This window comes from Xiphophorus couchianus, chromosome 7 (genome assembly GCF_001444195.1).
Source record: "Xiphophorus couchianus chromosome 7, X_couchianus-1.0, whole genome shotgun sequence".
NCBI classification, from domain to species: Eukaryota; Metazoa; Chordata; class Actinopteri; order Cyprinodontiformes; family Poeciliidae; genus Xiphophorus; species Xiphophorus couchianus.
This window is the reverse complement of record NC_040234.1, coordinates 10887035-10914755: the sequence shown is the minus strand read 5'-3', so window position 1 is coordinate 10914755 and position 27721 is coordinate 10887035. Positions and strand designations below refer to the sequence as shown.

Genomic DNA, 27721 nt, shown 5'->3' with positions numbered 1-27721 from the left:
GCAACTTTAGAGTAATTAAATTCTTCTTTTTTTTTATCAGCGAATAAGAGGCAAAACTCTTGTATGGTTACAGTTGGATAAAACAGGAACTTGTTTCAGGAAAAAAGTACTTTAGAGGTAGTTGAACAATGAGACAAGGGTAACAGAAAAAGGTAGTTGGGCAAGAGATTGTGGTTAATAAATGACAGGTTGCAACTGACTCCCCACCCAGAAGTGCCTGGAGTGAGTGCTGTGTGTGCTTGATTGCACATAGGTGGATATCACTGAAGTTAAAAAAGAAAAACAAACAGGAAAAGAAGACAGAGCGTCGTCTTCTCGGTTGCTGTTTTCAGCCGTCGTTCCCACTCATGGGGAAAACCAAAGACAAGTCTGGGCCTCTGGCTCGGAGGCCGGACAACTCGGCTTTCAAGCAGCAGCGGCTCCCCGCCTGGTCTCCCGTGCTAACCGCCAACACTGTGCTGCCTTTCTTCTACCTGCTGGCTGTGATATCCATGCTGCTCGGAGTGTGGCTGCTTCTCCTTGTACAGAGCACGCAGGAAATAAAGGTGAGCATAAATAACCCCTGGTTTTTAGTTCTCACTTTGATATGTAGAAGAGAAATATCCGCCAATCTGTGTGGGTGGAGGAGGCGCAGGGACGGGAAGCTTAGAGCACTGAGCAATAAAACGGGGAGTGACAAAGATACACAGGAGCCAAGGTTAAGGTTTGAGTCCTAATTCATGTCTGTTGTCTTCAACCCTTCCAGCTAGACTACACCAATCTGGGAAACTGTAATGAGTGTTTTGACCTGCGTCGAAATGTGAGCAACGCAGCGCAGACCTGCAGCTGTCGGGTGGAGTTTTCAATTGACAAAACATTTAAGGTACCGACCCTGTGTGCTTGTTGGGCATACTGACATCAGTCCCTTCCATGGCTCAGCTTTCAAATTCAGAATACAAATTGCATCACATGTATAAATTTTTTTTAAATTAATCATTTACTGTGTGCACCTCAGATCAGAGCACTTTGCTTCATATTTTGGCTCTCTTCCCAGGGCGATGTCTTTTTCTACTACGGTCTCAAAAACTTCCATCAGAACCTCCGCAGGTACATGGACTCCAGAGATGACGGACAGACGGTGGGATGGATAAAAAAGTTAAAGGTATCTCTGTTTGTTTTTGCCACTTTAGAGGTTATTATTCTCATTCTGGTACCAACATTGTACATTCAAAAGCTGAAAGTTTCCCTCAATTTTCTTAACTCCGGCTGGATGGAGAACATGTGTGAACAGCAGTTTTCAAGGTTTTCCAGAGAATTTCAGTTATTTAGGTCTGGACTTTGACAAGGTCATTCTAACATGTGATTATTCTTTGGTCCATCCCATATTGCTCAGTGTATCTTAGCTACTATCTAGTTTGCTTAACATGCTGTAACATCCAGGCCCGTTGAAGCTGTTGAACTTGCTGATGGTCTGTTTCACTTGCACTGAGAGATTCCGTGACTGCATGCTGCGCATTCACGCTAACCGCTTCCACATGCAGAGCTTGGAGTCAATTTATGTAAGGTCTTTCTACAGGCTTAAAAAAAAAAAACGGGGAGAAAAAAACCCAACCTGCATCTATTTGTGAAACAACTCTGGATCCAATTTTCTAATAACAGCTTAAGCTCAAAATGGGATGCTAAACATACAAAAGCTGCAATTTAAAAATTCCTTAAAAGCCAACTCTGTATTTTGTTAAAGGTGGTTCATTTGAAAATTGATTAGTTTGATCCTCATCAGTAACCTGATTAGAAGAGTTACATAAACGTATTATATTGTGAACAGAAATATAATGGTGAAAACTGGGTAGCTTCTCGTGTTTAGCCTGCATATGTAATAACTAGTAATTTCAACAGTTTTGAGTAAAAAAAGACTAGAGCTGTCACTTAGAGAAACCTAGAAGAAACCCGTTTTAATTGAGGAAATGTGGAGGTTTTAAATCGATTTAAAAATGATTGAAGTGAGGCCGAAGGTGTCACTAGAATAACCTGGGAAAAAAAGAGGTCACTTCTGTCACTGTGAGGGCTCACTATCTCCAGGAACATCGTTAGGCAGTGATTAAATCCTAGATATACTCTTGCTAATGTGGCACAACCTGGCTTTTGGAATGTCACCTTTTGTCATTTCTAAACATTTTAAGTATAATAAAAGTTGAACATGCTCTGTGATTTACAGAATATTGGGGGGGAAAAATGAGCAGTTCCAGTGAAAAATTGACTAAAATATTCATTTATTCTTAAAGAACTTGCATTAATTTCTCATTTTCTTCTAAAGAACCCAAGTACTTATTGTGAGCCGTTTGCAAAAGATGAGGACGGAGTCCCCATCGCTCCCTGTGGAGCGGTCGCCAACAGTATGTTCAACGGTAAACACTGCTCACAACACTCATCAGCCAACACGTCGTTGACCTCTGCTTCGGCCAGCTGACTGTCTTTTCTCCTCCCAGACTCCTTCACCCTGACCTATCACTCCTCCAGCGGCCGTCGTGTTCCTGTTCCTTTGCTGCGGAAGGGCCTCACCTGGTACACAGACAAAAACGTCAAGTTCCGCAACCCAAGGACGGACAATCTAACTCTTGCTCAGGTGTTTGAAGGTAAAGACAGACGATGTAACCTCAGTCTCGGGAAGTGCTTTCGTTTCTCTCACGAAAAATGCAAGAAGCCGAGCACGAAGGTAAACCTGTAGTGTTCCCTCTGCAGGTACGAGACAGCCTCTGTACTGGCAGAGGCCTGTATACAGTCTGGACCCACATGACCCGAACAACAACGGTTTTATTAATGAGGATCTGATCGTCTGGATGAGAGAGGCAGCTTTCCCCAACTTCAAGAAGCTTTATGGGATTTTAAATAGAGCAGACGCCAACTTTGAAAAAGGGCTTCCGAGGGGAAACTACAGCATCGATATATCCTACAGTATCCTTTGACTGCAGTTTTCATGGGAAACCTCCTTCAGGCGCTTGTTTGACGGTTCACCTGAAGTTCAAATGAGAAGAAATTAATCTCGCAATGAATTCATCTTTAGTTGAAGCTGCATATTCAGAGACTCAATCATTTTCTTGCATTGCATTATTCCACAACAGAATCATCTTTATTTCTACTTTGTTTTAGCAAGCAATGTGTTAAAAAATTCTTATCCACTCGTCACAATGGCAAAGACAGGACAAGTGCACATGAGCTTCATAAGTCAAGAAAAATACTTAAGAAAAACCTTCTTGTCTAAAACTGCCCACATCTACAAGTCTGAAAGATGAAAAAGTCTAAAGCATGAGGGATTGTGAACAAGCTAAACAAGGCCGAGGCATCCCTCATAGTGAAGTGGTTGTTAAAAAAATCTCCAGAATAGCAACAAATGTTCACCAAGTTTCCACAACATCCAGGGATGTATGATTTTAGGAAAACATTCTGTTGAAGTGTTACATATTATAATGTAGTTACGATTAAGCTGTATTTTCCTAATTGTATGTAAAGTGTTACTGGAGAAGGCAAAAGCAGGCTGTACAAAGTACCAACTGCAGGGACACCAAAAGGTGTAACACTGCTGATTTTAGTTTCTTCAGAAGTTCTTTTCCTCCTGCTGACTTAATGTGCTCAGTGTAACGAATGGATTTTTCTACATTGTGAAACCGTCAATTATTTGATTTGATTTTCTTTCCCCAGAAGCGCCACAATTAGTGGAAGGTGCCATATTTATTTGCATGCTACCTGCTACAGATTAGCCTTGACCTCCTGCCTCTTCAGACTTCCCTGTGCAGCACTTCCAGGGCAGAAAGGAAGTGGTGCTGACCACGCTGACCTGGTTCGGAGGCCAGAACCACTTCCTGCCGATTGCTTACCTGGTAACCAGCAGCCTGATCCTGCTGATGGCCGTCGTCCTCACCGTGGCCTGGTGGAAGTTCGGAAAGGATGGGAAGAACATGAAGGAATGAGGCATCGAGGCGTCAAGATGCTGAGGACTGAGACTGATGAAGGAAAGAGCCGATACTCATGCCGCTGAGAAGGTTCGCAAACCAGAGATGGGGGAGACAAAGTGAAAAAAATTCATGGAGTTTTAATGCTAGTTTAAAAGAACTATCAACCAGTATATCCATTTGCGAACACTTTATTGTGCAAATGTTATAAACTAGTTGTTTTAAGAGGAAGTAGTCATGCTGCATTTTAGACCGTAGCGTTTTTTTATTTAAAGACGTCACATTAGGGCCATGCTATACTGGAGCAAAAGGTGTCGTAACATGGAGTTTTTCACATCTTTTTGCTAAAGAAAGTTAAGTAATTAAAGCACTTATTCTGTTGTATTTTTTAAAGAAAAAGAGTAATTTGGGAGATGTGAATTGTGTATTTGGAATAAAGTCTAAAGGATTAGAGTTAAACTGAAAATCCTAGTTTCTAAGAGATGAGCTGATGACTGGTCCCAATTTTTCAGCGGTCAGAAATAAAAGTAAATATTTTTTTTTCTTTCAGTGAACACATCACTAGCTGTGATTTTCAAACTGATGCACTAGAATCTCACCGTTTAAGGAAATATTTCTGCCCAAAAACTATACTGAACTTTGAACTTCGTATGTTTTTTTTTTTTACTGATGTGTTATGTTCAGAGTATAAATATAAAATTAAGTAATTTTATAAACTTGTTGGCTCTTTGTGCAGAAACTCTTGTACTGTGAAAGGTAAAACTTTTCTTTTAATTAAGGCTGACACACCAGGTGCTTTTTAATTTATTCCAAAGTGCAGAACCTAATTGTTTGTTTTGAAATAAACACCAATTCATATTAGAAAATTCTACAAAGAAACTCTTATGTGAACTTTTAAATAAACGTACTACATTTTGACACCCAGATTTTGCAGTGACTCCACCCAGACACAGCAGAAAATAGGAAAATATTGAGTGCTGTTATGTTTTTTTTTAGTAGCAATCAAACAGGTTAAGCCCTTAAAGTGGCCACCAAAAGCTGATTGGTGCATCTCACATTCGCATTTCTCCATTAAGTGGAAGAAATGCACCTTCGTCTATCGCATGAAATACAGCATCAGCTCAGTTAAATGCTTAATTATATTAACTTGTTAATTTAATACGAAAGCCAAGCTGTTATTTATATTACTTAGAAAATTGCAATGACAGAATTTTCAGTGAAGCACTAAAGAAATAAACATTTCTTTAATAAAATAAAAAAACCCTCTTTATTCCCCCCCCCCCCCAAACAGATTGATTCCACTTATTTTATGCAACCAGGGAACTTTAATCTCCATAAATCACTCTGTGGTTATTGAACACAATCACTGGCACACCTTCCCACAGCTGAGGTGGCTGTTCTGTGACAATAAGCAGCAGCTTGATGCACGTTTGTCCACCATCTGCCTTCCTGTCAGCCAGTGTTTTGCTCAGATCAGTGCCGCAGGAGAGGAATGCAGTTTACTGGTGCGACATTTAAACGTTTCAGCCACAAAACGGTTGAACACTCAGACGCCGATGAACACAGAAGACGGGAACAATTGATCGGAACGCTTCAGGACAGATGCAACACCGACTTAAATACTAAATCACACACTACCATTTGCAACAACATTACACTTCTCTAATTTAAGACTATTTTTTTTAATGGTTGTGATGATGGCACGGATTTGGACCACAGAAGGCAAGATTTGGTCTCCATCAGGAAAAGACATGGGTATCATGGGTAAAATACTTCATGACAGAAGTTATCTTAAAAGATTTTAAAAAAGAAACTACTTTCAGCCATCACAGTGCAACAGATTGATCCGCTAACAGTGAAGGGTAGAAAAGGGGGAGGGGGGTGGGCGCTCGGCAATCAGCAGGATGTGAAATAAAACAATCTGATAATCGTCTGACCTAAAAGGATCGCAGTGATGTCATTACAACAACTATTAACAATTTCAAGTCATGCTTTAAAACATTAGTACCATAAGGAGGCGACATGGTGCAGTTCTGAAAGATTTGAACGCAAGCGACGTAATAAAACATGCAGTGATTGGATGGAGAGACGATCGGGGTGGAAATCACAGCTTCAGAAGAGAACAGGTGGACACATCACAAACAGGGACAAAGTCTTTCACAAACAGTAGTCAGCTTCCTCCTTTCCGTCACCAACACATTCATCGTAGTTTCAGTGATAGGACTCTAAAGGCACCACACAAGCAGTTTGTAGCCTTGCAGAAAAGTTCAGGAAATACAGACATCTCCAGCTGAATCTGAAGCTAAAAGGTAGTGTTCATTCAAGACTCAAAGCCAGGTTCAGAAACCCTCCCAGCTGGGTTTTCCTTCCCCAAACTGGGCTCGTCTGGCCTGTTCGGCGCTCATCCGGCTGGCTTTGGAGGAACTTTTTGAGGGACCTGATATGTCAGATCCTGAGTGGGCATGGCCTGACCATTGGCATTTTTAGGTGTGTCATAGACAGACCCCCCAGAATGGCTGCCGTCTGTCCATGTGAGCAGAGAGCTGGGCCCAGAGCCCATAAAATTAAGCACTTTGGAGGGCAGGTGGCAGCCCATGTCCACCACGATGGGAGTCGCGTATTCAGCTCCTGATGACGGCAGCGGCTCTGCGTAGGGGTGGTAAACGTCGGGTGGGATGGGAGCGTCATACAGGTCTGGATCCGAGTAGCCCGGTTCCGGCCCTTCGTCTGGTTTAAAGGTCGACCGTGCACCCAGTGTGGGCACACCGCTCACCAGCGGTTGGGCATACTCTGTAAACAAAATGGAGGAATAAAAGTTTTTTTTGGTGCATTCTCTGTGTTGGAAGTTTAGAGCTGCTCCTATTTTGCAATACAACAAAGGTGCATTCACACCAGCCCAGTTTGGTCTGCTTTAATGGACCTCTACCGCGTTTGTCTACAAGGTCTGGTTGGTTTAGGGACGTGTGAATGCCCTTTGCTTGATTGCCTTCTTCCCGTTCAACATCTGGTACCATCTATTCCTCAGATAATAGTTGTATATGTTTCAAATAGAACAAAAAGTTATACTTAAAGGTTAAAAGAGCACCTATAAGATGCTTATTTGAGATCACAAACTGCAGTACAATACTGTTTAATCAATGTGGACATAAGGTGATAAATACTCACCAAAATCAGTTTGCTCTTTTTGTCTGCTGCAAACTATTTTTTTATCAACTACGTTTAAAAAAAAATACTGCCAATCTTAATCTTTAGGGAAACAATATAGCTCATGTTCATCACTTTAAATTGATTGAACCTGATTTAAACTGATGATGGTTTAAACTCGCATTGATTCAAATAACATCAGGAGTCTAAAGATTCTCTCTTTTGGACTATTGCATCAGAGTTAGGATTTTCCTCATGTTGGACAGAAACTGATCGGCTGAATATTTTGCATAAAAACAACCATGATGTGGGACATTTACCCACCTTATGATACCTTAATTCTGAATAAATTAAGGTATCATATTATGCAATCCTTCTCACAGAAAGTGAGGTAGTAATGTGAAAAGATGGCCTCCAGGGGGCAAAGACAGAGGCTGACAAGATATATTCTTGTACAATAGTCTAAGGAAATATTAAGCTTAAAAGATGTTAACTTTATAAGAAACGTGTGACTAGAACATCTAATTAGCCTTAAAAAGGATCAGATTTTTTCTTTCCTTGCAGTGAACAGGGCGTACCTGCAGGTTCAGCGTGCAGTCTGGGAACGGCGCTCCGTCCCGCCAGCCGGCTGACCTCAGGGGTGCTGTAGCGAACCGAATCCTCGGTCTCCATCATCTTGGAGGGCAGCAGCTGCTTCATGCTTTTCCACCAGACTGCAGCACACCAATAATGAGTCGCGGAGCTGCAATATAACCACACGCGCGGCTCGAAGTGACAAAGCGGTGACATACCTGTCCGATCCCAGTAGGGAATGTCGTACGTTCCTTCTGCGCTCTTTTTCCTATACGGAGAACAAAAGGTCACTAAAGGGGAGACGGCACGTTTAGGAGACGTGAGGAGATACAAAAACGCGCACTTGTTCCTCCAGTGGCAAACGCAAGCCACCGTCAAGATCAGAGCAGTCAGAACCACGACTGCCACCGGTACCAGAACTGCCATCAGCACCACATCTGGGAGTGAAAATATAATACTGAAGCTGAAAACAAAGATTTACTACTGTACGGATGGGAGGTCTCACTCTGGTCAAAGCTACCTTACCTTTGCCGCAGTGGGGAGGCATCGTCGTGTTTCTGATGTCTGGCGTGTGCGTGGCTTCGCTGAGGTGAGGCGGGTGCTTCGTCTTCGCAGGAGGTGGAGTGGAACCAGTACCGGAGGTAGTGAACAGTTTTGTAACAGCTGATCTGCCACCTGAGCAAAAGGATGCCCATGAAATACATCCATGAATTGAACTTTTTTTCTTTTTTTTTTTTTACTCGCTGCAAAATTAAGTTTCTGATAGTTTCTGTATCAAATTAAACATGTGGTACTTAAAAATATAAATAAATAAACCTTGGAGTTTTATACATCCTGCTAACAACAGTTTAGTGCATCATTAAAATCCTTAATTAGTCCTAAAACAAGTGATTCATTGTAGGGTGGTTCAATTAGAACAAGTTGTTCTTTTTAGCTTTGGAGCCAAAACAAAATAGACAGAATAAAGTTTGGATATGTAGATGTTTCACCATACTCTCTTTTTAACAAAACTTGCAGTCATTCGCAAAAGTATTCCCACCCCTTAAACTTACTGGCTTTAAGACCACAAATGTCGAGGTATTTTACTAGTATTTTTATGTAATAAAGTAGAACACAATATTGACGTGGAAGAAAAATTCTCCATCGTTTAAAAATGTTCTTCACAACAACTAAAAAAGTGACTAGCGTCATGGATTGGAATTCAGCAAATGCATGGTGTGTGTGTGTGTGTGTGTATTCATACACGTTCACCTGACGAGAAATTTGTTGGAAATGTTGAAAAATCAAAATAATTTGACACGTTTTCTTCCCATTCAGAACTATACACTACTTTTTGCTTTTATTATTCTTCCTGTAGCACCTTTACTTAACCAGGATGTCTCATTGAGACCAGAAATCTCTGACCTGTAAAATACTTTTGCCAGCTTTTTAACACATTGAAGGGATCGTTGGTGATGAACTAACTTCCTTTACCTCCAGGAAGGCAGCCAAACAACTCCAGCTTTAGAGCAATCCTCTGGTTCCACAAGGTGGGATTTATCCTCACAAAACGAGCCTCGATTGGAGGAATGAAGTTATTCCTCACTTTGTCCTGGTAGTCCATGTTACCTTGGAAAATCTACCACAGATTAAGAAGAAAAAAAAAACATGACAGCTGAAAGTCGGAGGTGGCGCAACAATGAACAACAGTTATTTCCCCACTGGAAAAGCCGATAGCTACTATCTCCCACACAATGAGGGAGTGTGTAAATTCCCCACAGAGAACCGTCACAGGCAGCAGCTCCGCCACTCAATCCATATCCTTCCATTATTAATACCCGACTCGCCCATTACAGCACTTAACTGCGACCACTGCCTCCTCTCATTTCCTACCATCCACATCTTTTAGTCAATATCAGCTGCTGGGGGAAACAAAGTACTCCTGCTGCTTTAAGAAATTACTTTACCCATTTACTGTAATTTGGAGGGGAGGAAAAAAAAGAAAACATAAAAGCAAATGACGTAATGGCTGAACAAGCAGGGTTTATCAATTTCTCCTCTTTTTTTTTTTTTTTCTTTTTGTACCTTGTCTTGTGAAGAATTAGTTTCCCTGTGGAAATGCCACTCCTTGCCATCTTTACTGAACAGAACCCGGTATGCCTTCACAAAGTACTGGTACTCGCTCCGGTCGGAACCAGTGGTGACAATAGCTGCAGTGACGGACAGAGAGGAAACAATCAGATTACAGGTGAAGAATAAACAGGGCTGCAAAGTATTAGAAAACCCTCAGATTTTCAAACCTTTGTTAATAAGTAGGATCAATGTATGTGTGTCTGATTAGATTGAACTGAGGTGATGTGTTGTGAATTGGAGCTATATAAATAGCGTTGTAAATATTGCCATGAAGACATCAGCCGTGATCTCCGCCTTCCCTCTCCTATATGAACATCTGCTTGGGATATATTAGCCAATAATTATTGTCCTTTCCAAACAGTCTGTTGTGATTTAAATAGTTCTGATATATTTGCTATATATACTGTGCAGCTTTAAGACTAATACTATGTTCTTTATTTGGACTGAAAGCAGAGCTCCATGTCTTTATGGAAGCAGCATTTATACACAACATCAATATGAAACCTTAGCACTAAGCCTTTTGTTTGTTTAACTAGAAAGTTAATGGTCCACAAACAACATATTGAGTTAATAATGCAGGGAGTACTCTCATTTTGTGCTGCTGGATCAGAACCAGGTTTAAAGCAGAGATTCAAAATACATAAAGAAGAATCAGGAGCAAGGGACAAAGTCAATAGAGAAGGCAATATTTTTTAAAAAAATCGTATTTGAACTCAAAAAAGCTGTTTATCAAAGTTTTTAGGACCTAAAATGGCTAAATCAGAGAATAAATCAGGTTTGTATGTTATTTTCTGTCAAGCTTTTGCAGTGTCATAAAACCCCGCTGGCAGAAAGGCGTTCTGTCTTTAAACGTAGCAAGACCGTCGAGAAGCGACTCAACGGGACGAGTAATCGTCATGCAAGTTGTGGGTTTGATTCCTGCTTCCTGCCACAAATCAATGTGTTCTACATTAACACATACCGACATGTTCACTGTGCAAACTCCCATCATTTTATCAAGACAACTTTGTCTGTAGCTCATAAATTAACATTTCAAAAACAATTACATGCATAGTCAACTTAATTCTAACATACTTTATTTAACACAAAGGAACATTAAATGCTGCAGTAGGTCATTATCACCCTAGTATCTTCCAAGACACATGGTGAATGGTGATGCGGTGGATTAGGACGGTTCTTTGGTAGCAGTCAGTTTTGCAGCGAATGTGAAGAGGCCTCTGACTGAAGACTGTTGCTGTACGACAGTGTTATGACATGTTAACAGCTCATTATCTGGGGAGCAGAAACAATGTTCCACGGCAACGTGTCCTTGGGGTCACCACTGCTAATCCACCTCATTTGCTTTTGCTGCTTCTATTTAAATCTCTGTCTGACAATATGATTGAAAGTGAGGAAGAGAGATCGTTGAATCGGATATGATCCATGGTTTGAACTGCCTCATTGTCTCTCTGCTCTAACTTCATGGAGCCTCCTTTTCATCTCCTCTGGGATTTGAGGTCATAGTTCAGGTTTTATTTGAGCTTTAAAAGATGCCAATCAGCTGCTCCTATTTGCAAAAACAATACCTTGTTGCTACTGTTCCGCATCGTAGCTACTGTCCGAAATGAAAAGAGCAAAAATCTTTCCAACAGCACAGCATCCAAAAACCGAAGGGAATAATCAACTAAAATCATTATGACTAAAGATCTTGTTAAAGCCATAGAGAGATGAAGAGCAACAGAACAGAGATGTACCTGTGATCCTCTTCTCCCTCCTGAAGTCAACCTGCAGCCACTGCTGCCGGTCGCTGAGTGAAGGAGCCCAGGGAAGCCCGGGCTTCTTCAGACGAGCTCCCGACTTCCCCCACACGACGTGCTCACCAGCGGTGGTGTTCCAGTCCCAAACGGACGAAACGCTGAGCTGAGAGTCCACTACACCACCAGATTCCAAACCCAGAGTCCCGGAGCAGCCTGAGAGGCGTCCATAACACAGAAGGAGGCTTAGTTTAAAACATGCTTTTAATTGGTGTTTGGAAAAGTGCGTACATACGTTTTTGTGTGTGTGTATTTCTATATGCGTTCTAAGCTCCAAGCTTTCACAAGAAGAAAACAGAAACTCACCATCTGTTTTGAAGGTGAAAAGATTCTTTGATAAAATTCCTCTGAAAGAAGATGAAACATAAACTATGAATGAATAACTGAACAGGAATGAAGAAGGTAGAGATAAGTTTTCTGGGCTGCGGTGTCTGTATTTCTCACACAGTGGAAGTGACGTTATTAGCCAGTGTTGCCTCGTAGTGAGGAATGCCTGTGCTGCTCACCACGGTGATCTTCCCGCCCGCAGCATTGGACACCGCACCTGCATGGATAGCCGCCACACACAATGGGGACGACTGCAGGGACGAGCACCGGAAGGGAAGACAAGAGAGACTGTTGCTAGGCACCTTTACAGCACAGATTCATATCTATTCAACTGTGAAGAGCAAACGAATTACAGTTTTTCAAGCTGGTGGAAAAAAGAGCTTCAGACAGATGACAGATTGTTTTGGGTAAAATATCTCCAAAGCAATAATAGCACTAAAAGAAAAAGAAAAACATTCTCTCATGACTTTTAGCTTCTCAGTCACTGTACAATATGGAGACCAAGTGTAGAACAAGTCCATCCAACTAGCCAGATATGTTATCGTCATGCAGGGTGTTAATGGGCGGCACTACTAAAAGAACAGAACACCAGAACACTGAGTACATGCAATTGCTTTTGCGATTCAATATATTGTGAAGTTCTAACCAAAATATTAGATGAATAATGCAGAGCTGAAGCTCTTAATTGTGATTAATCGATTTATTGAAGTAATTGTCAACTAACTTGGTAATCGATCAGTTGTTAACTGGACTACACACACTAAAAAAAAAATAAAACTGTTGCTCAAAGAACACCAGAGGAGTAGGTAAGACAAAACTGCACAAAAAACATATATTTGCAATTAAAAAGAACCTGTTTTGTCTCCCCTTAACTCCTTTAGTGTCATAGTTTTAGCTTAACCTTGTTCAAATTCTATAAAGAAACAAAAACTATCTCCTGTTAAGCATCTTTCCCTGTCCAATTATAAATAAGCTCATCCAATGAAATTACAGAGTAGTCCTTCACTATATTGATAAATCAAGCATAAACCTTTATGCCCTTTAGATCCTTTGCTACAACTGATTAAGTGTTTATTTAAGGAATGGTATGTTATGGCAATTTAGGTAATAAAATGTATATTTTAGGTAATAAAATTTACATTTTCTTATTTAAAAAAGGAATTGAATTATTGCTTTGTATGCATTTTATTGTATTTCTCATTTTGCATTAAAAAAAGGGCCATTGTGACAAAGTGAAAAAACAACTGAACGTTGCTAATTTTTTATCTGATTAATCGCCCGTCAAAATAATTGATTACTAAAATAATCGTTAGTTGCTGACTGTGGATTAATTCTAGGATTATTCCACAATCAGCCATACAATCTGAAGAAAACCTTTGACACAAAAAACTGTTGAGGTTTACTTTAATTAAACCCGATGTTCCTGAGTGAAGCAACGACCAATAAGAAGTTTACGTTAGTTTACAGCTCCACTGCCAGTTTTATGCAGCGCTGCGGTGTCCGCCCCGCTTTACAGTGTGATCACTTTAACCTTCAGACTCGAGCAGATAAGTGACATCATCCTGATTCATCAGCTTCTCTCTGTGCGAAGGACACCAGGAGCCACTGATGGGAATGAGTCACAGCCGACTGCATTCCTGTCCAAACCTGCTTCCACATCACAAAGCAGCTGAGAAAAACCCAGATTGCCCTGCCACCCCCACCTCTTCCAGAGGAGGAGATCCTCCATAAGAGCAGCTGCTCGAGCAGGAGTGAAATTTTATTACGGGAAAAAAGACCCACAGTGGAATTCACAGCTGAGAAGATTGTGGGAAAACTGGTGACCCGCAGAGTGACGAGTACACATGCAGCATGCTAGGATTTATGCACGAACGCAGCAGTAAAAAAGCTGCCACAAGCCATCAACACCTTCGCTGTGACTCTTAAACTTCCCAAAAGTCGCACGCCACATCCTGGAGAGAGGCTTAGCAAACCGCTGCGACAAGAATCACTGCACCCTGCCTCCAACGGAGAAAACCGCACACTTAAGCGCACACGTAGAAGTGGGAGAGGGTGAAAGACACCTAGAAGAATGAAACGGTAATCTGGGTGGAAAGACTAATACAACGAATTGACAATCAACATTCTGGAATCACACACGCCCTCCAGAAAGCAAAACATGAATGAATCACATGCAAATAAAAACACCCCCGGCGTCCACACGCAACGCGTTCCTCGAGCATTTTAGCAACATTGACTCATTCGGCAGGTTTTTGTCTCTCCAGAAACACTCAACACGCAGCTCTGCTCGGCGCTCTCCTGCAGCTGGACTAGATTACAGGGTTATTATTTTCAGCCAAACTATTATCTAACCTCCCTTTTACCCAGTGACCCTGCCCCTCCTCTGTTCCTGTGGGGCGCCTCGCTCCCTGAAGCGCACGCCCCCGCGCTCCTCCCTGTCTTCCCATCTGTCAGGAACACCCTTCCCTCCATCTTCCAGCAAAAAAAAAAAAAGCTCCAAGAAAAATAAAACTAATGAGGTCATCATTAGGAGACTAAGCAACTGTGACCTGCAGCACAGGGGTTCTGTGAGGTCATCAAACCAGGACGTGGCAGTACTCACCTCTCTGTATCCATTTGGTGTAGTTCCAGAAATCTTCTCTGTAGATGTCAAGCAGCCTGCAGGACAGTATTTACTATGAAGAAACAAAACAAAAACACCATGAGTATCAGTCTGGTCTTTGAACAAAAAACTAAATAAAATCAACGCAAAGCAAAGAGCGTTCACCTGAATTCTGCCTCTGGGAAATCGGATCCTTTGTCGAGGCAAGTGATTAAATCTGTAAAGAAAAAACAAACGGCATCAGAACTGGTTTCTCTGCATGCCGCTGCAAAACAAATGTTCTCTCCTCCTCTACACAAAGCAACCACCGCTGTGTTTTCTGCAATCAATTGTCTGAAAATTATAAAGTACAGCGCTCAAAATAAAAACCATTGTTTTCCTAAACCCGACGGGTTTTTAGAGAAACTTCTAAAGCACAGAAGTTTTTAAAATGGATTAAATTTTTCTTGATCACTCGGTAAGTGGAGAGACACAGCACCTCGCAAAAGTATTCACACCTCTAGCTTTTTGTATCTTGTCATGTTAGATCAGGGGTGTCAAACTCCAGTCCTCAAGGGCCGCTGTCCTGCAGCTTTTAGATGTGGCACAGGTACAAAACACTGGAATGAAATGGCTTAATTACCTCCTCCTTGTGTAGATCAGTTCTCCAGAGCCTTGCTAATGATGTAATTAGTCTATTCAGCTGTGGTGCAGCAGAGGCACATCTAAAAGGGCAGTGGCCCTTGAGGACTGGAGTTTGACACCTGTGTGTTAGATCCACAATGGATGGATGGAGAGCCTCTGACGATTAGTTTTGAAGTTTTGCCACACATTGTGAGTTTTTGATTGCGTTGTGATCTAAATCTTTGGATTTACCTCCATCCATCTCCCCATCAAACCCAGTCAGCTTCACCGTCATTGCTGAAAGACAGAATTCCCATAGCACCATGTTTCAAAGTGGGACTAGTGTGTTCACGGTAATGTGTGTGTGTGTGTGTAAGGGAAAGAGCAACGTTCAATGGCTGACCTCAGGACCTTTGCTGCATGCCTTTCCCATTTTCTTTCACCAGTTCTTGTCTGAACACCATTAACAAAGTTCGGTAGTGTCACAAAATCTCTATAAATATTCAAATTGAGAAATACTATTTTTTTCTCAAAGGGAAAATAAATGTTGTTTAATGTTGTCCATATCATCCTTGTGTCTTCAAAGAGTGGATGGTGACGCTGTGAGCAGGAAGGATCTCTGGTGGCAGTCAGTCTTGCAATGTATCTGAATAAGCCTCTGACTAAAGACTGTTACCATATGACAGCCTCAGGACTGTTATGACATGTTAGCATCTCAATATCTGGGCAACAGAGACAATATTTTGCATTACTGTGTGCAGAATGAAACCATCAGTTGTTGGCAAGCACTGCTAATCCACTTTAAATCTCATATTAATACGGCCATAACAGACAGAGTTTCCAGTCTGGGATATAATTATTAAAACATATACTGTATGTTCAGCATTTGTCTTTATTAACTCAAGTTTATAGTCAGTAACTAATGTTTTAGTTGAAATATGCAGATTATGGGTCCAGGTATAATAAACATGTATATCCTACAAATAAGGTTTGCTGTTCACTGGATTATATTTAATATAATCCATGAAAACCTGAGTGGTTTATATAAATTTGACCTCCAATAAGTTTGAATTACCTTCTGATCCATGAGTCCAACAGGTTATAAAAGCATTTAAATGCTTTTCTTTCTATGAATTTGAATGTCATGGAAAGAAAAAGAGGATTTTATAAATATCAGGAAAATTCACTTCTGTTTATAGAAATCTAGATGCGAGAGCTGTACAATTTCAGAAAAATATTTAGATACCATTGCTGAAAATGTTAGCGGTAGAGTCAACGGTCTTGAGTCACAGGACATACTGAAAATGTCTGAGTGTGAGTCAAACGTTTGCCTGATCAAAAAGTCCTGCGAAGGAAGAAAAAAAAAAATCCATACATATACAATGTAAGATTGAATAGTTCTGTCGAGGCAAAATTTAAGACCTGGGAAAAACCTATTAAAGGCCAATTTTCTTTTTTGTTACAAAATTTGAGATTTTACAAGGATGCGTGGACAGCATGTGAAATATTATACCCCATCAAACATAGCATCCATTATAATTGAGATATTTTATACATTGATCCTGCGGTTCAACATCTTCAGAGGACTTTATAATGAAATTCTGTGGGAGCCATGTCAAATGTTTCCACATAAGGGAAACATGTACAAGATGACTCAAGTAGAAAAGTGACTGAATGACCTCTATAAAACATTTTGGATTGGACCTGAAAACTCCAGCAGCTGCTCGCATGTTAAAAACAGACTTGCCAACCAACTTCAGACGTCCTGGATTTGTCCTAATTGTGGCTCCAACTACATCACTCAAAGGAAAATAAATCTGAATCCATAAATCCGAGGAGATTCAATTTGAATTTTGAACCCGACGCGAATCTTTCCATGTAAACTCTGAGAAACAACAAAGTAGCCCTGCGAGCCTGTGGGAGTACAATGGGTGATCAAACACACCAGTCATGTCTCGCAGGATGACGTGGGCTGCTGGGAATGTCGTGTAAACTCTGCGGTGACTTGCAGCCTCCTTCTGTCGTGACCACATTAATATGATCAAAAACGGTACCTCAAAAACAAAGTTAAGATGGAAAAAAAAAGAAAGGAAAAAAAGCCACCTCGCATCGCCATGGTGATTGGTTAACGTTTTGTTCAAGCTGCCCACCCGCACACACCTGAGTGATCATTTTCATGTGAGGAAAACATGCATCAGCTATGTGGCGGGAAAAATGCCACCCAGTGTGATTCAGTCGAGCCACGATGACCGTTGGATCTAAATAATTGCGGATACTTATTTCTTGCGGCTTCGGCTCGTCTGTTGCCTGTTTTGTTTTTTTTCTTCTTAAACCCTAGAATATTTCTGAAACTTACCGACCAACATGTGGACTGAGATAAACAAGATATTTGTTTGTCACAAGTTTTTAAGTTCTCAAGTTTTGGATGCAAAGATGTGGATGTATTTAAAAGAAAAACCTCAAACATTTCCTTATGTGACATTATGGGACAAATCTGAAGAAATCAGACAAGATGTCAGGAAGAGAACTGTGGATTTATACAAGTCTGGTTCATCCTTGGGACAATTTCTAGAAGATGCCACATTCATCTGTACTTTATTTGCAATTAATGCATTTTTACTAAACAGTATTTTCTCAAATTTGGGGCAAACATGCAACTTTTTTTCAAAAAATCTTTTACATTTTTTTCCTCTGAATGTTTTTCCGAGGTCTAGCTATCACTCTGTCCAGGAAGGAGGCCGGTAAAAGCTGAAGTTGGTGAGAGAGCGTCCATTATCTAACGAATCCCTAACAGACTTGGACTAAGAGGTCACTCAGAGAGGAAGAAGTCATTACTACAAAAGCAATTTAGAAAGCAAGGTTAACGTTTTCAGATGGATTTGGTGCTAAAGAACCTAATCTTTAGAGACATGTTGTAAGTTCTAATGAACTTAAAGTAGAAAAGTTTTGCCGTAATGGTTGTTGTTACATTTGGGGGGGGAAAGGGAGACAGCAGTAAGGATTGGAACCGGCTTTTCTGCAGGTTTCACAAACTCAAATTTAAGACTTTTTAAGACTTCATTGTTAATTTCCACCTGGGATTAATAATGTATGTTCATATATTCATTAGGATTGAAATTTAAGACTTATATCTCTACAGAAATGTACAAAAGTCTGCCAGCCAACTGGAGATAAATTTGCACTTGGGTGCAAAATAGATATCTAACTAGCAAAGGTATATTAGCAGGTAGTTAATAATAGCCTCAACAACGCAATAGACTCAAACTACTAGCATGCGACTCAAACTTTTGCCTAACAGAAAATCCCATGACAAAAATACCTATAAGAGATTAAATATTACTGCCAGGACATTTTATACCTGTGATTAATAAATTAACATACTTTCTTAAAATGAATTTAAGATGTTTAAAGGCCAAACTAGTTTAGTCACAAACTGGCATTAGGAACATAAAATCAATGTTTTCAAGTGAGTATCATAAAAGCCTGATCTGCAAGAGGTGTGTCTGAGTACAGCCGCCTACAACCCTGACCTGGTTATACCAGTCCAGCTTGTGGACGGATACCCAAAACATTTGACCCATGTCAAAGTTTGAAGGGAAAATTCTGCCAAATAATAAATAAAATTGCAAATCTGAAGCCATCGTTCTTGCATTCAGGGAAACAGGAATAATCCTGGTCATCCTAACTGATGTAATATAGGAAACCTTCAGTCACATTTTATGCCAAGAAGTGAGAGAAAACGGTTATATTCCTTTTTACGCAGTGTATGTAAACATCTGGTTTCAACTGCACATCTGATAGTACAGATCAAATGACATACAGAGACAAGGAAAATGCAACAAGCTGCCAGTTTTTAGACAAACCCATATGTTAAAAGATTTGTGTACGAGTGTTTTTTCAGGACAATACAATTACTTCACAGTCATAAAAATAAAGCTGGGGTACAGAAAGAAAACAGCTGTGACTAACACAGAAAATCCTAGCAACTCTTACCTCCAGGGCTAAAACAAAAACGGAACCAGGCTCAGTGCTCAGGTCTCTTAATTAAAATGAATGCCACTGGAGAATGAAGACAAAAAAAAACAGAACAGTGTAGAGCAAGCCAGCAGCCTGCATACCTGAGTGTTCAGTGGTGGAGTAGGACAGGTAGAATCCACGTCCTGTACGGTGCATCACACTCCTGAACTGGACGGTCACCTGGTTGCCTGAAGACTCGATCAGCTCATCCACTTTCTGATCCAAACCACAGTATTTCACTTTAATGCAAGAAATCAAAAGCACAGTGATTAGTGATTAGAGTATACACAGTATACTCAATAATGTACTTTTTCTTTGTTTTGTTGTAATACAGGCATAACAAGTGATGCCCTATGTAATCTGGTTAATTAGTTAAGGTATCGCCTCAACTTGCCAGCCTGCATTCACTCAGCTGCTTTACAGACATGATGTCACAGTTTTCCAAATGTCATTTTAAAAAACGTTACCGCTCAGCTACCACTCCTTTAGTTTGTTTAGTTTATACACCATGACCAGAGTAACCAGAAATATCTACACAACAATACGCCTTTATTGCAAGTGAGAAAACTGTAACCCGCTTTCAGCTGTGCAATGCGCAGCAACAAGTGGGGGAAGGGCAGCACCTCACTATGCTATGCTCTATAAAGCTGGAGAAAAAACAGGTCACTCCAGGGCATTTTGCTTGACGACTCATTAAAGTTACTTCAAATTGTAGGAATAGCAGGATGGAAAATATGCATATTTTTTTAAAGTGACTTTTTTTTTAAACCTTAATATTCAGAATGAGTCCAAGCTTTCGCCAAGCTGTGTGACAATGTATACAGCATAATCAAGCAATCTTTTGGGATTTCCTCCAATAATTTCATCCAGTGTGCCATCAACCACAACAAAATGAAATCAAACTTAAGCCTGAGTTTAATTCTTGGCCCAATCCGGATCAAAACTTATAGCAGAATTTGTCTTAAGACAGAAAAAAAGTTTATATTAGCACAAATGAGTTCAAACTAAGGAGCAGGACTTTATACATCAGGTTAAGTTGACTAAAAGATGACTGACTTCCAAGTTTCAAAAACAAGCTCCAACCATGACACTCCCACCACCCAGTATGAGGTGTTCATGCTGGTATGGGGCCAGTAAACATTCCACTGTAACAAAATGAGCAGCGTCACTTTTCCTGTGTCACAGTTTTCTGGTTGATCAGCATATTTTCACAGTTACTTTTCTCTCACTTTTAAAGGATTAAACCTAGAGGCCTTTTGATAAAACATGAAATGTAAAGAAAGCGAGAACTACACAGCTCGCAATAATCCATTATGCAACATTAGTAAGTTGTCTGCAACAATAATTCATTGAGACTCTATAAGACCCGAATTTCAACCAGAATATTTATTATCTCCAATCTAGTGTCGTTATTGTTGGCTTGTTGTCTACTCAAAAGTCTGGTGTCAGGTCAGACTGTTGTTTTGAATCCAACGCTCGTCCTACAAAACATCAGTTACTTATAATTAAGAAATAAAAATACATACAGACGTGTATTTTTTTAAACTATTAATTAGCTCCATTTCAATTACTTTCCTTTAAGACTGTGTAGCATGTATCAGAAGTGCAAACACAGACTGTGGTTTATAATTTTAGTCAATGACAGTGACTGTGGACAAAGCTACCTAAATTCAAATGCTTGCATTTCTCTCTGACTGCTACAATCCTCTCATAAATGGCTGCCGCTTTCATCCCTACACACAAAGTGGGCTTCTGTGGTTCTGCTTGTGGAACCGCCGAGAGCCCCATCCATTATGGTTTTTGTGTGTTCTTTAAACAAAGGTGAAAGCAGCTTTAAGTATCAGTATCATGTGTCAAAGTACACCGGGCTGCTTTGGGCTTGAGGTTAGTGGTTTGTTGTCTCTAAGTTAATCTACCCCAGATAAACTTTATAATACATTTAACTAAGAAAGAAAGTAGACTTTCTGTTTAGAAACATAACCAGAGTAAAGGTTGACCACTTTTAGTTGGGTAGCTTCAAATATAACCAGGGCATCGTTCTACTTATTCTTTGCTCAAACCAGTGAGCATCAGCACTGTGCAGTTCGGTTTCTTTAAAATTAAGCTTTGGCTGAAAGTTCACAAGTTTAACAATTAACCAAAAACATTACACTCTGCACACCAAAAGTGCTCATATCTCATAAACCTTTTAAGATTTAGTGACGTTGCAAGCTTAAACTTCAATGTAAATTTATATCTATCCATCCAAACATAAAAAGTATGGAGGGAATTTGCATCCATGCCCCTTAACTTTGAAACTTGGGATTGAGAGTAACAAAAATAATACTTTTAGTTATTTTAATGATGGCAGACCAAAAACTGATCATCCCAGTCAGAAATAACTTCAAAACTATTTAATCACCACAGAGAAGCTGCTGAACGTCCCCAAGTGTTTCCATTTTTTGCTTTTTTTCTTGACAAGCACACAAACAAAAATAGCTACACAACTTCACTTACAGCAAACATCAAGATATAGATGCACCACTTTTAAACTAGGACAAAAACCTGCCTGACCTGAAGCAAAGGGTGGCTTTTAGTCATTCCTAAAAGTCACCCTCTAATCCTAAAATTTGATGGTTAAAAGTCTGTTTCAGAAAACCAGTCAGTGTCTTTTTTCTCTCACCAATCTCAGTCTTTTTGGATCCGATGCCGTTGTAGAGGCGGAGATAGTTAACCTGGCAGTCACTGTCTCCTAAGTCCAGCAGAGCAAATCGAAAGTGGATCTTTCCACGCGGCACAGTGATCTCCCACTCACACACAGTGTCACTCGGGTATGTCCTCGGATTGTCCAGAGAGGACAGCGTCCCGCTGCTGGGGCCGAGCACACTGGGTCCGCAGCCATCACCTGCAGTGCAACATAAATACTCACATTTATATTTACAAAGTAAAAAGAATATATAATTTTAAGATGCTACATTAACTGCTACAAGCTTAAAGTTTCCTGTTTTTGAGGTCAGCCATTCTAGTTTGAATCAATCCTTCTACAAGAGAAGAAAGGAGCAGAGGAAATAAAGGAAGGGCAGACAAAAGCACTAAAACAAATAGTAGAAAAAAGAAACAGGGAAGACAGGCCAAAAGGGAAGGAACAAATGAACAAAGAAGCAAGAAGAAGAAAATTTTAAAAAATTATGGCCTGATACTGAGTGACAACATTTGGACAATGAGATAGCAAATAAGGTGAGGAAATTCCTGTATTTTTCAAGATTCTTGTCTCTCTTTACTGCTCTGCATGTGAACAGAAATAAAATCACTCCATTATTAGCCCAACAAATCATTGAATTTTCACCTTTTTCCGTCTCTTAAGGGACGTTGGGAAATGACCATCCACAGTCCTGACTTCTAATGCAACCCTGGCTTCCCCAGAAGCTCTTCAATGGCCAAAAGTTTTCAGACTGATAAAAACCTTCACTGCTTCAGTTTTTATGGCAACACCTTACGTCATGTCTAAGTTACAATTCAGGAAGTTGCTCAGAAAAAAATGCCCTTTTCCCCCAAAATGAATGAAAACTTACTTAATTACAAAAACATAGGCTGCACGCTGTGTTTTGGCCAGACACAAATGACCAGTTATCATCCTTTCTGTGATCTCATGGTCTGCCTCGGAGGAAATTATTAACCACGAGAGCTAAACTGATAGTACTCTGTCATTTTTATTGGATTAGAAGGGCAAAATGGCTCCTTAAAGTGACTTGAAATCATTTTTCCTATGGTGAACCAGGGCTATTTACAAGACATCACATGTTGTAATCAATTTTTATGAAGGTAGTTTGAATATATTGTTACAAGAAAGACTGCACACCCATCAACAAATGATCAAACTGCTAAGAAGCTTCAAAGCGTCCATGTGCAAGAACCGTCGCCTAAACAGGATTCAGCTAAAGGATTTGGTTGCCACCAGTGTAGAGCAGACACAGAAGCTGATCTTCTCAAAGTATAACAGCAAGGACAGACTGACTTTCTGCACTAAGTACCGGGACTGAACTGCAGAGGACAAAGGTCAAGTTATTTTCTCTTAAAAGTCCCCCCGTTTGGACTGATTGGGACATCTCGGAAATGGAGGAACTTTGCCAGATGAACCAGAAGCAATACAATGACAAACAAAGCTTTTCCAAGCACAATGTATCACCAGGTAGCTCACACTGACATTTTGGGTTCAAGCCCAGGAAACGTCCCAGATGAATCAGAAACCATCTTCCACCCCATCCCTTGTGCAATTGTGGAAGACACTTAACTCCAAATTGTCATCAGACCTGCATAGCGCCATAAGAAATTGTGTTTGTTGTAGGTGCACCTGGGAGACTCGGACTCCAATGTAAGGGTCCTTTAAATGATCCAAACGGTTAGAATTGATTAGATCAGCTCAGTGCAATTAGATCAGAGGAATCTACTCACACAAACCTTTCAACCTGGAAGTTTTCCTACATGATTTGTCCTTCCGCTCCTTTATCTTAAGTAATTTCTGGGACATTAAATGTTTGAAGCATTCTGAAACCTGAACACACTCTTTTGTACATCTACTCATTATCTTAAAAACATGATCCAGCTGCCTAGAGAAACCAGGAGCGATAACAGTGCAAATAGTTTGAGACTTTAAACCTTGCACTAGCTCACAAATCTTGACCTTGGTTTTAAGACCAAACAAGAAGTCTCAGTTACACATTTCTGCTCAGAACAAACATACTTTACTATTGATGAGGTTAAAAGAGACAGATTACACATCCCTACTGTGGCACTCACTACCATGGATGTTCAATTAAATGAACATAGGATCATACATTTGTATTTTTCAATCTGTAGAATGTAGTTTGTCTTGATATCTTGAATATTTACCATCACTGCTTACGAAAAGAACAATTCCTAAGAAGTGGTTACAGCGGTTTGCAGAAATGCCTCTGGTTTCCTGAACCACAACGAGAACAGATCAGAGTACAGAATTTGGGGACAAATCAATATGAAACCTACTAGCTATAGAAGACTGTTTATCTTTTAGAAAAAAAAAAAAAACATTTGTGCTTCACTGACATTCAAATGCAAATCTATTAGATCATCGTATGGGAGAATTGCAAGTTCACAACCAAACTTGTTTGTTTAATCATTAAATGTCACGAGGATACCGGTGTCCTCATGGACCTCCATTTAAGTGTAAGTCGATGATTAGGGGTTAATGTACCAGAAAAAAAAACTTGTCTGAAGAGTGAAGTGGAACAAAACATCTTAAAGCTGAAACAACACAGAAAGACTAGTTGTATTTCCCTATGTTCTTAAAAACCAGTTATAAAAAATATTTCTGCATTTTAAGCCTTGAAAGTTTTCAATCTCATAATCAGACAGCTTATGGTTGCTGGTTCCCCTACTCTCAATCCTATTCGACAAATGAATGAGCTTAATAGAGTCAAACCTATTTTGTACAGGCAGGAGGATTATGGCTGAAAACCTGAACATCTACAAACAAAACTGAAGAGTTAGTCAAACAGATGGGAAAATGTTTGAAACTTCATGCAGACACGCTGGAAGACTATAGTGAAACCTTTGTTCACTGTTGTTACTGACTTAGGTGGTGCTCCATTTAAGTAGATCTGCACAATGCATTAAATGCAAGTCATCATCTCAATATTGATGCAGTTTATATTACAATTGCAAATGACTGCTTTGATGCAGTATTTAGTGGGGTATTACATTTCTATTGAGATGCTTTAATGCTCAGTGTGCCAAAAATATTTCCAGTCGGTTGGATGGACTTTCACTGCCCTTGATGTCGACTTTGATAAAGCGGTGGAGACTTTGTAGTGATGGGAAAAAGAGAAAGAAATGTGGGTTAAGTATATCTGATATCCTTCCATTATTCAACAATAATAACAGCCCTATTATGAAGTTGGACGTTTGATCATTTCCAAGAATATAATGTTAAGTGATAAGCTCAGCTGCTAGACTGAATACAATTAGCAGTAAAAGGCAAATTTATTTGTAGAGCACATTTCAGCAACAGGGCAATTCAAAGTGATTTGCATAATGAAAACATAAAACATCAAATAAAGCATCCCATTGCAGGCCCAGATCAACAAGCTCCTCCTGCCCATATGTTGCCCTATCATACTCATCTACTTAGCTGGGTTGAATTTTCTCAATAATAGGATATTTTGATAAGTATTGCTTTTGATCGGTACTGCTTTTAAAGGCCAATTACAAATTTTGCCTTAATATTTAGTATCATCAGCGTTAATGAACGTAGTCTCTCTGTTTGTCATTGTCACAACATTCTGTGTCCTGCCATCCCAACAGTCGCATTTTGAGCCATGAATGTTGAATAAAAATCACTCTTCTATACCACTCAACACCTGTTAACGACAGTGTTTAGTCCAGCCAAATTATTTAATTTACCCAAAGATGAGTAGAATATTTTTAAACCCAGCTAATTTGTAGTTTAATGTAAAAAAAAAAAAATTAAAATCTACTATTTTGATACAGGAGGACATCAAAAAGACTATCAGAAGTAAATTACCTGACTTTTATCAAAGCCACCAACAAGATAGAATATTCAGAAAACAATATTAACTGGAACATTTAAGATGACATCTAAAAACAGTTTTGCATTTAGTAAGTGATTTTGAATAACAACCTTTCACAAGTTCAGAATTTGGGCCGTAATCTTTAATCGAAAGGCGATACCATGAGAAATGCTATGGGTTTTTTTTTAAGTTCAAAAGGCTAGAATATTTATGCTTAATGCTCTTACTGTGAGGAATTGCAGCAGTGCCATCTCAGTTTATAATTTAAGAACTTAAATTGCTTTAGGCAAATCACCTATTATTTAGCAAATCCTACTGAGGAAAAACAAGACACCCAGGTACAATGCTTGTAGTCCACCGCATTAGCTTTAGCTTATAGGCTGTTTTCACAGGGTTTTCATTTTAAAACTATTACAAAATGTACTGTGAGAGATGTTGTTATGGTAATTGTTTGAACCTTATTCTGGATTCCCGGCTGTGTGATAAAACTTTGCAGACACACGCCATGGTGCTAAGTGAATATTATGCGAGCCTTGAGTTATGCAGGAGCCCTCTGAGTGGACATTATCCAGATGAGCAGAACAAAAACACGACAATGACTCAGAAATGTTACTGAAAAACTGCAGAGTGAGCTGCATCTCACATTACGCTCTGTAACACCAGTAATCATTCCTGAAGTGAGTGTATATTTAAAAAGTATTGCTAGAGTCAATAAATTAATGACAAACTGGGCACACGTGTTTATCCCCACCCCCAAAGGTTTAGGAAAAGCCAATCCATCAGTGTAGTTTAGTTAAACTTGAGTTTAGCCATCCTTTTATTTGGGTCCAGTTTTGTGCTTAACACAAAGTCCTCTGTGATGTGTATCAATCATTTCATTTTGTTTATGGCAAAGAAAAGACCATAAACTTTTTTAAATGGCGTCGTTCTTTAAACCAACCTATAAAGGTCTAACAAATGGTAAACTTTAAATGGTAACCAGTTTATTGGGGGACTAAAATCAGAAACACGTTGCTGCTTTGACAGTAAAATCCTTAAACGCCTGCTGTTCATTTGTTGTAAACATTTGCTAAATGAAAAATGAAAACGTCAAGTTTCAGGAACCGGTTCGCCTGGTTTTTTTCCCCTGAGCAGTTTTCCACCAAAAACACCAACCTCCACGGTGCGCGGCGTGAAGCAGAGCCCACGTACACACACACACACACACACACACACACACAAACACACACACACAGACACACGGCCATGTAAGGCAGGTTTCAGTTAGCTGGACAATAACACTTCCTAAAAGCTCCCCACCCCCCAAACAACACCTTAAACCGGGATGCGTTCGCGTATTCGCGGTCACACGGGTCTCCTCCGGTCATCACCGCAGCTGTGTGGCACCAACCTTTCTGCCCTCGACAGCCCTCCGCGGTGAGAACGATGAGCACGGACAGGACGAGCACCCCGGCCCCTGTCGGTCCCCTGCCCACCATTACCGCTCTGCCCATAGCAGCCTGCAGTCTGAATGCATACTGCTCGCTTCTGGCCCCAGCTGCTGCTGCACCGCTTCAGCCTGGACGAGAAGGAGGGGGGGAAAAAAGAGGAGAAGACCAAATCTTTATCTCCTGGAAGGCGGGTAAGCGCCTGGTTTCCTCCCGTGGATGTGTTTTTGTTTAGTTGAAATGTTAATGGTGGTTAGCGACACGCTCGCTGTGGAGGAGGTCACCGCTCTACACACACTCAGCCAATCTGTGGAGATACTTCCTACACACACACATACTCCGCCTCCGGATCTGGGAATGGGATACCCGAGTCCCCCAAGTGGTCTGAATGATCCCACACAGCCATACAATGCTGGGAGGATTCTCATCCAGCTGAATGGGGGAAACGAATTATTGTGTTTAAATAGTTGGACTAAATGGAAAAAAAAAAAAAAAAAAAAAGTATCATAATTTAAATACAAATATGGCATTCAAATAGCCGGACTGTCAAAAAACTAATGAGCCCCTGAAGGAAAATTTAGAAGAAAAAAAACAAAACCTGATCCTTAAAACGTAACTGAAGTGAAAGAAAATTAATGGATTTCGATGGATG

The 27721-nt window shown here is 40.2% G+C and overlaps 2 protein-coding genes across 3 annotated transcripts; one reads left to right on the top strand and one right to left on the bottom strand.

The window, feature by feature from the left end:
- Window positions 1-43: 43 nt before the first annotated feature.
- Window positions 44-5728, top strand: tmem30c (transmembrane protein 30C). Its single transcript, XM_028021956.1, has 7 exons — window positions 44-545; window positions 746-862; window positions 1034-1141; window positions 2294-2384; window positions 2466-2612; window positions 2719-2931; window positions 3757-5728. Exons 1-7 carry the CDS (start codon window positions 348-350, stop codon window positions 3942-3944), a joined length of 1062 nt encoding a protein of 353 aa, XP_027877757.1. The 5' UTR covers window positions 44-347; the 3' UTR covers window positions 3945-5728.
- dcbld2 (discoidin, CUB and LCCL domain containing 2) lies at window positions 5229-27415 on the bottom strand. Of its 2 annotated transcripts, XM_028021954.1 has the most exons (15): window positions 27033-27411; window positions 21760-21981; window positions 19199-19336; window positions 14643-14694; window positions 14478-14550; window positions 11993-12126; window positions 11855-11895; window positions 11489-11704; window positions 9708-9832; window positions 9117-9261; window positions 8169-8318; window positions 7987-8080; window positions 7862-7911; window positions 7649-7783; window positions 5229-6716 (listed from the first exon to the last, which is right to left on the bottom strand). In XM_028021954.1, exons 1-15 carry the CDS (start codon window positions 27133-27135, stop codon window positions 6328-6330), a joined length of 2067 nt encoding a protein of 688 aa, XP_027877755.1. In that variant the 5' UTR covers window positions 27136-27411; the 3' UTR covers window positions 5229-6327. The 2 variants fall into 2 exon arrangements, with proteins under 2 accessions (XP_027877755.1, XP_027877754.1); XM_028021953.1 differs by having other exon boundaries at window positions 7649-7911; window positions 27033-27415.
- Window positions 27416-27721: the final 306 nt, after the last annotated feature.

Coding starts and splice junctions, on each gene's coding strand:
- tmem30c (XM_028021956.1), top strand. CDS start 348: ATGGGGAAAACCAAAGACAAGTCTGGGCCTCTGGCTCGGAGGCCGGAC. Junction 2,385..2,465: donor CGCCAACAGTATGTTCAACG/GTAAACACTGCT, acceptor TTCTCCTCCCAG/ACTCCTTCACCCTGACCTAT. Junction 2,613..2,718: donor TCTTGCTCAGGTGTTTGAAG/GTAAAGACAGAC, acceptor TTCCCTCTGCAG/GTACGAGACAGCCTCTGTAC.
- dcbld2 (XM_028021953.1), bottom strand. CDS start 27,135: ATGGGCAGAGCGGTAATGGTGGGCAGGGGACCGACAGGGGCCGGGGTG. Junction 11,896..11,992: donor AATAACGTCACTTCCACTGT/GTGAGAAATACA, acceptor ATCTTCTTTCAG/AGGAATTTTATCAAAGAATC. Junction 7,912..7,986: donor GTTTGCCACTGGAGGAACAA/GTGCGCGTTTTT, acceptor TTCTCCGTATAG/GAAAAAGAGCGCAGAAGGAA.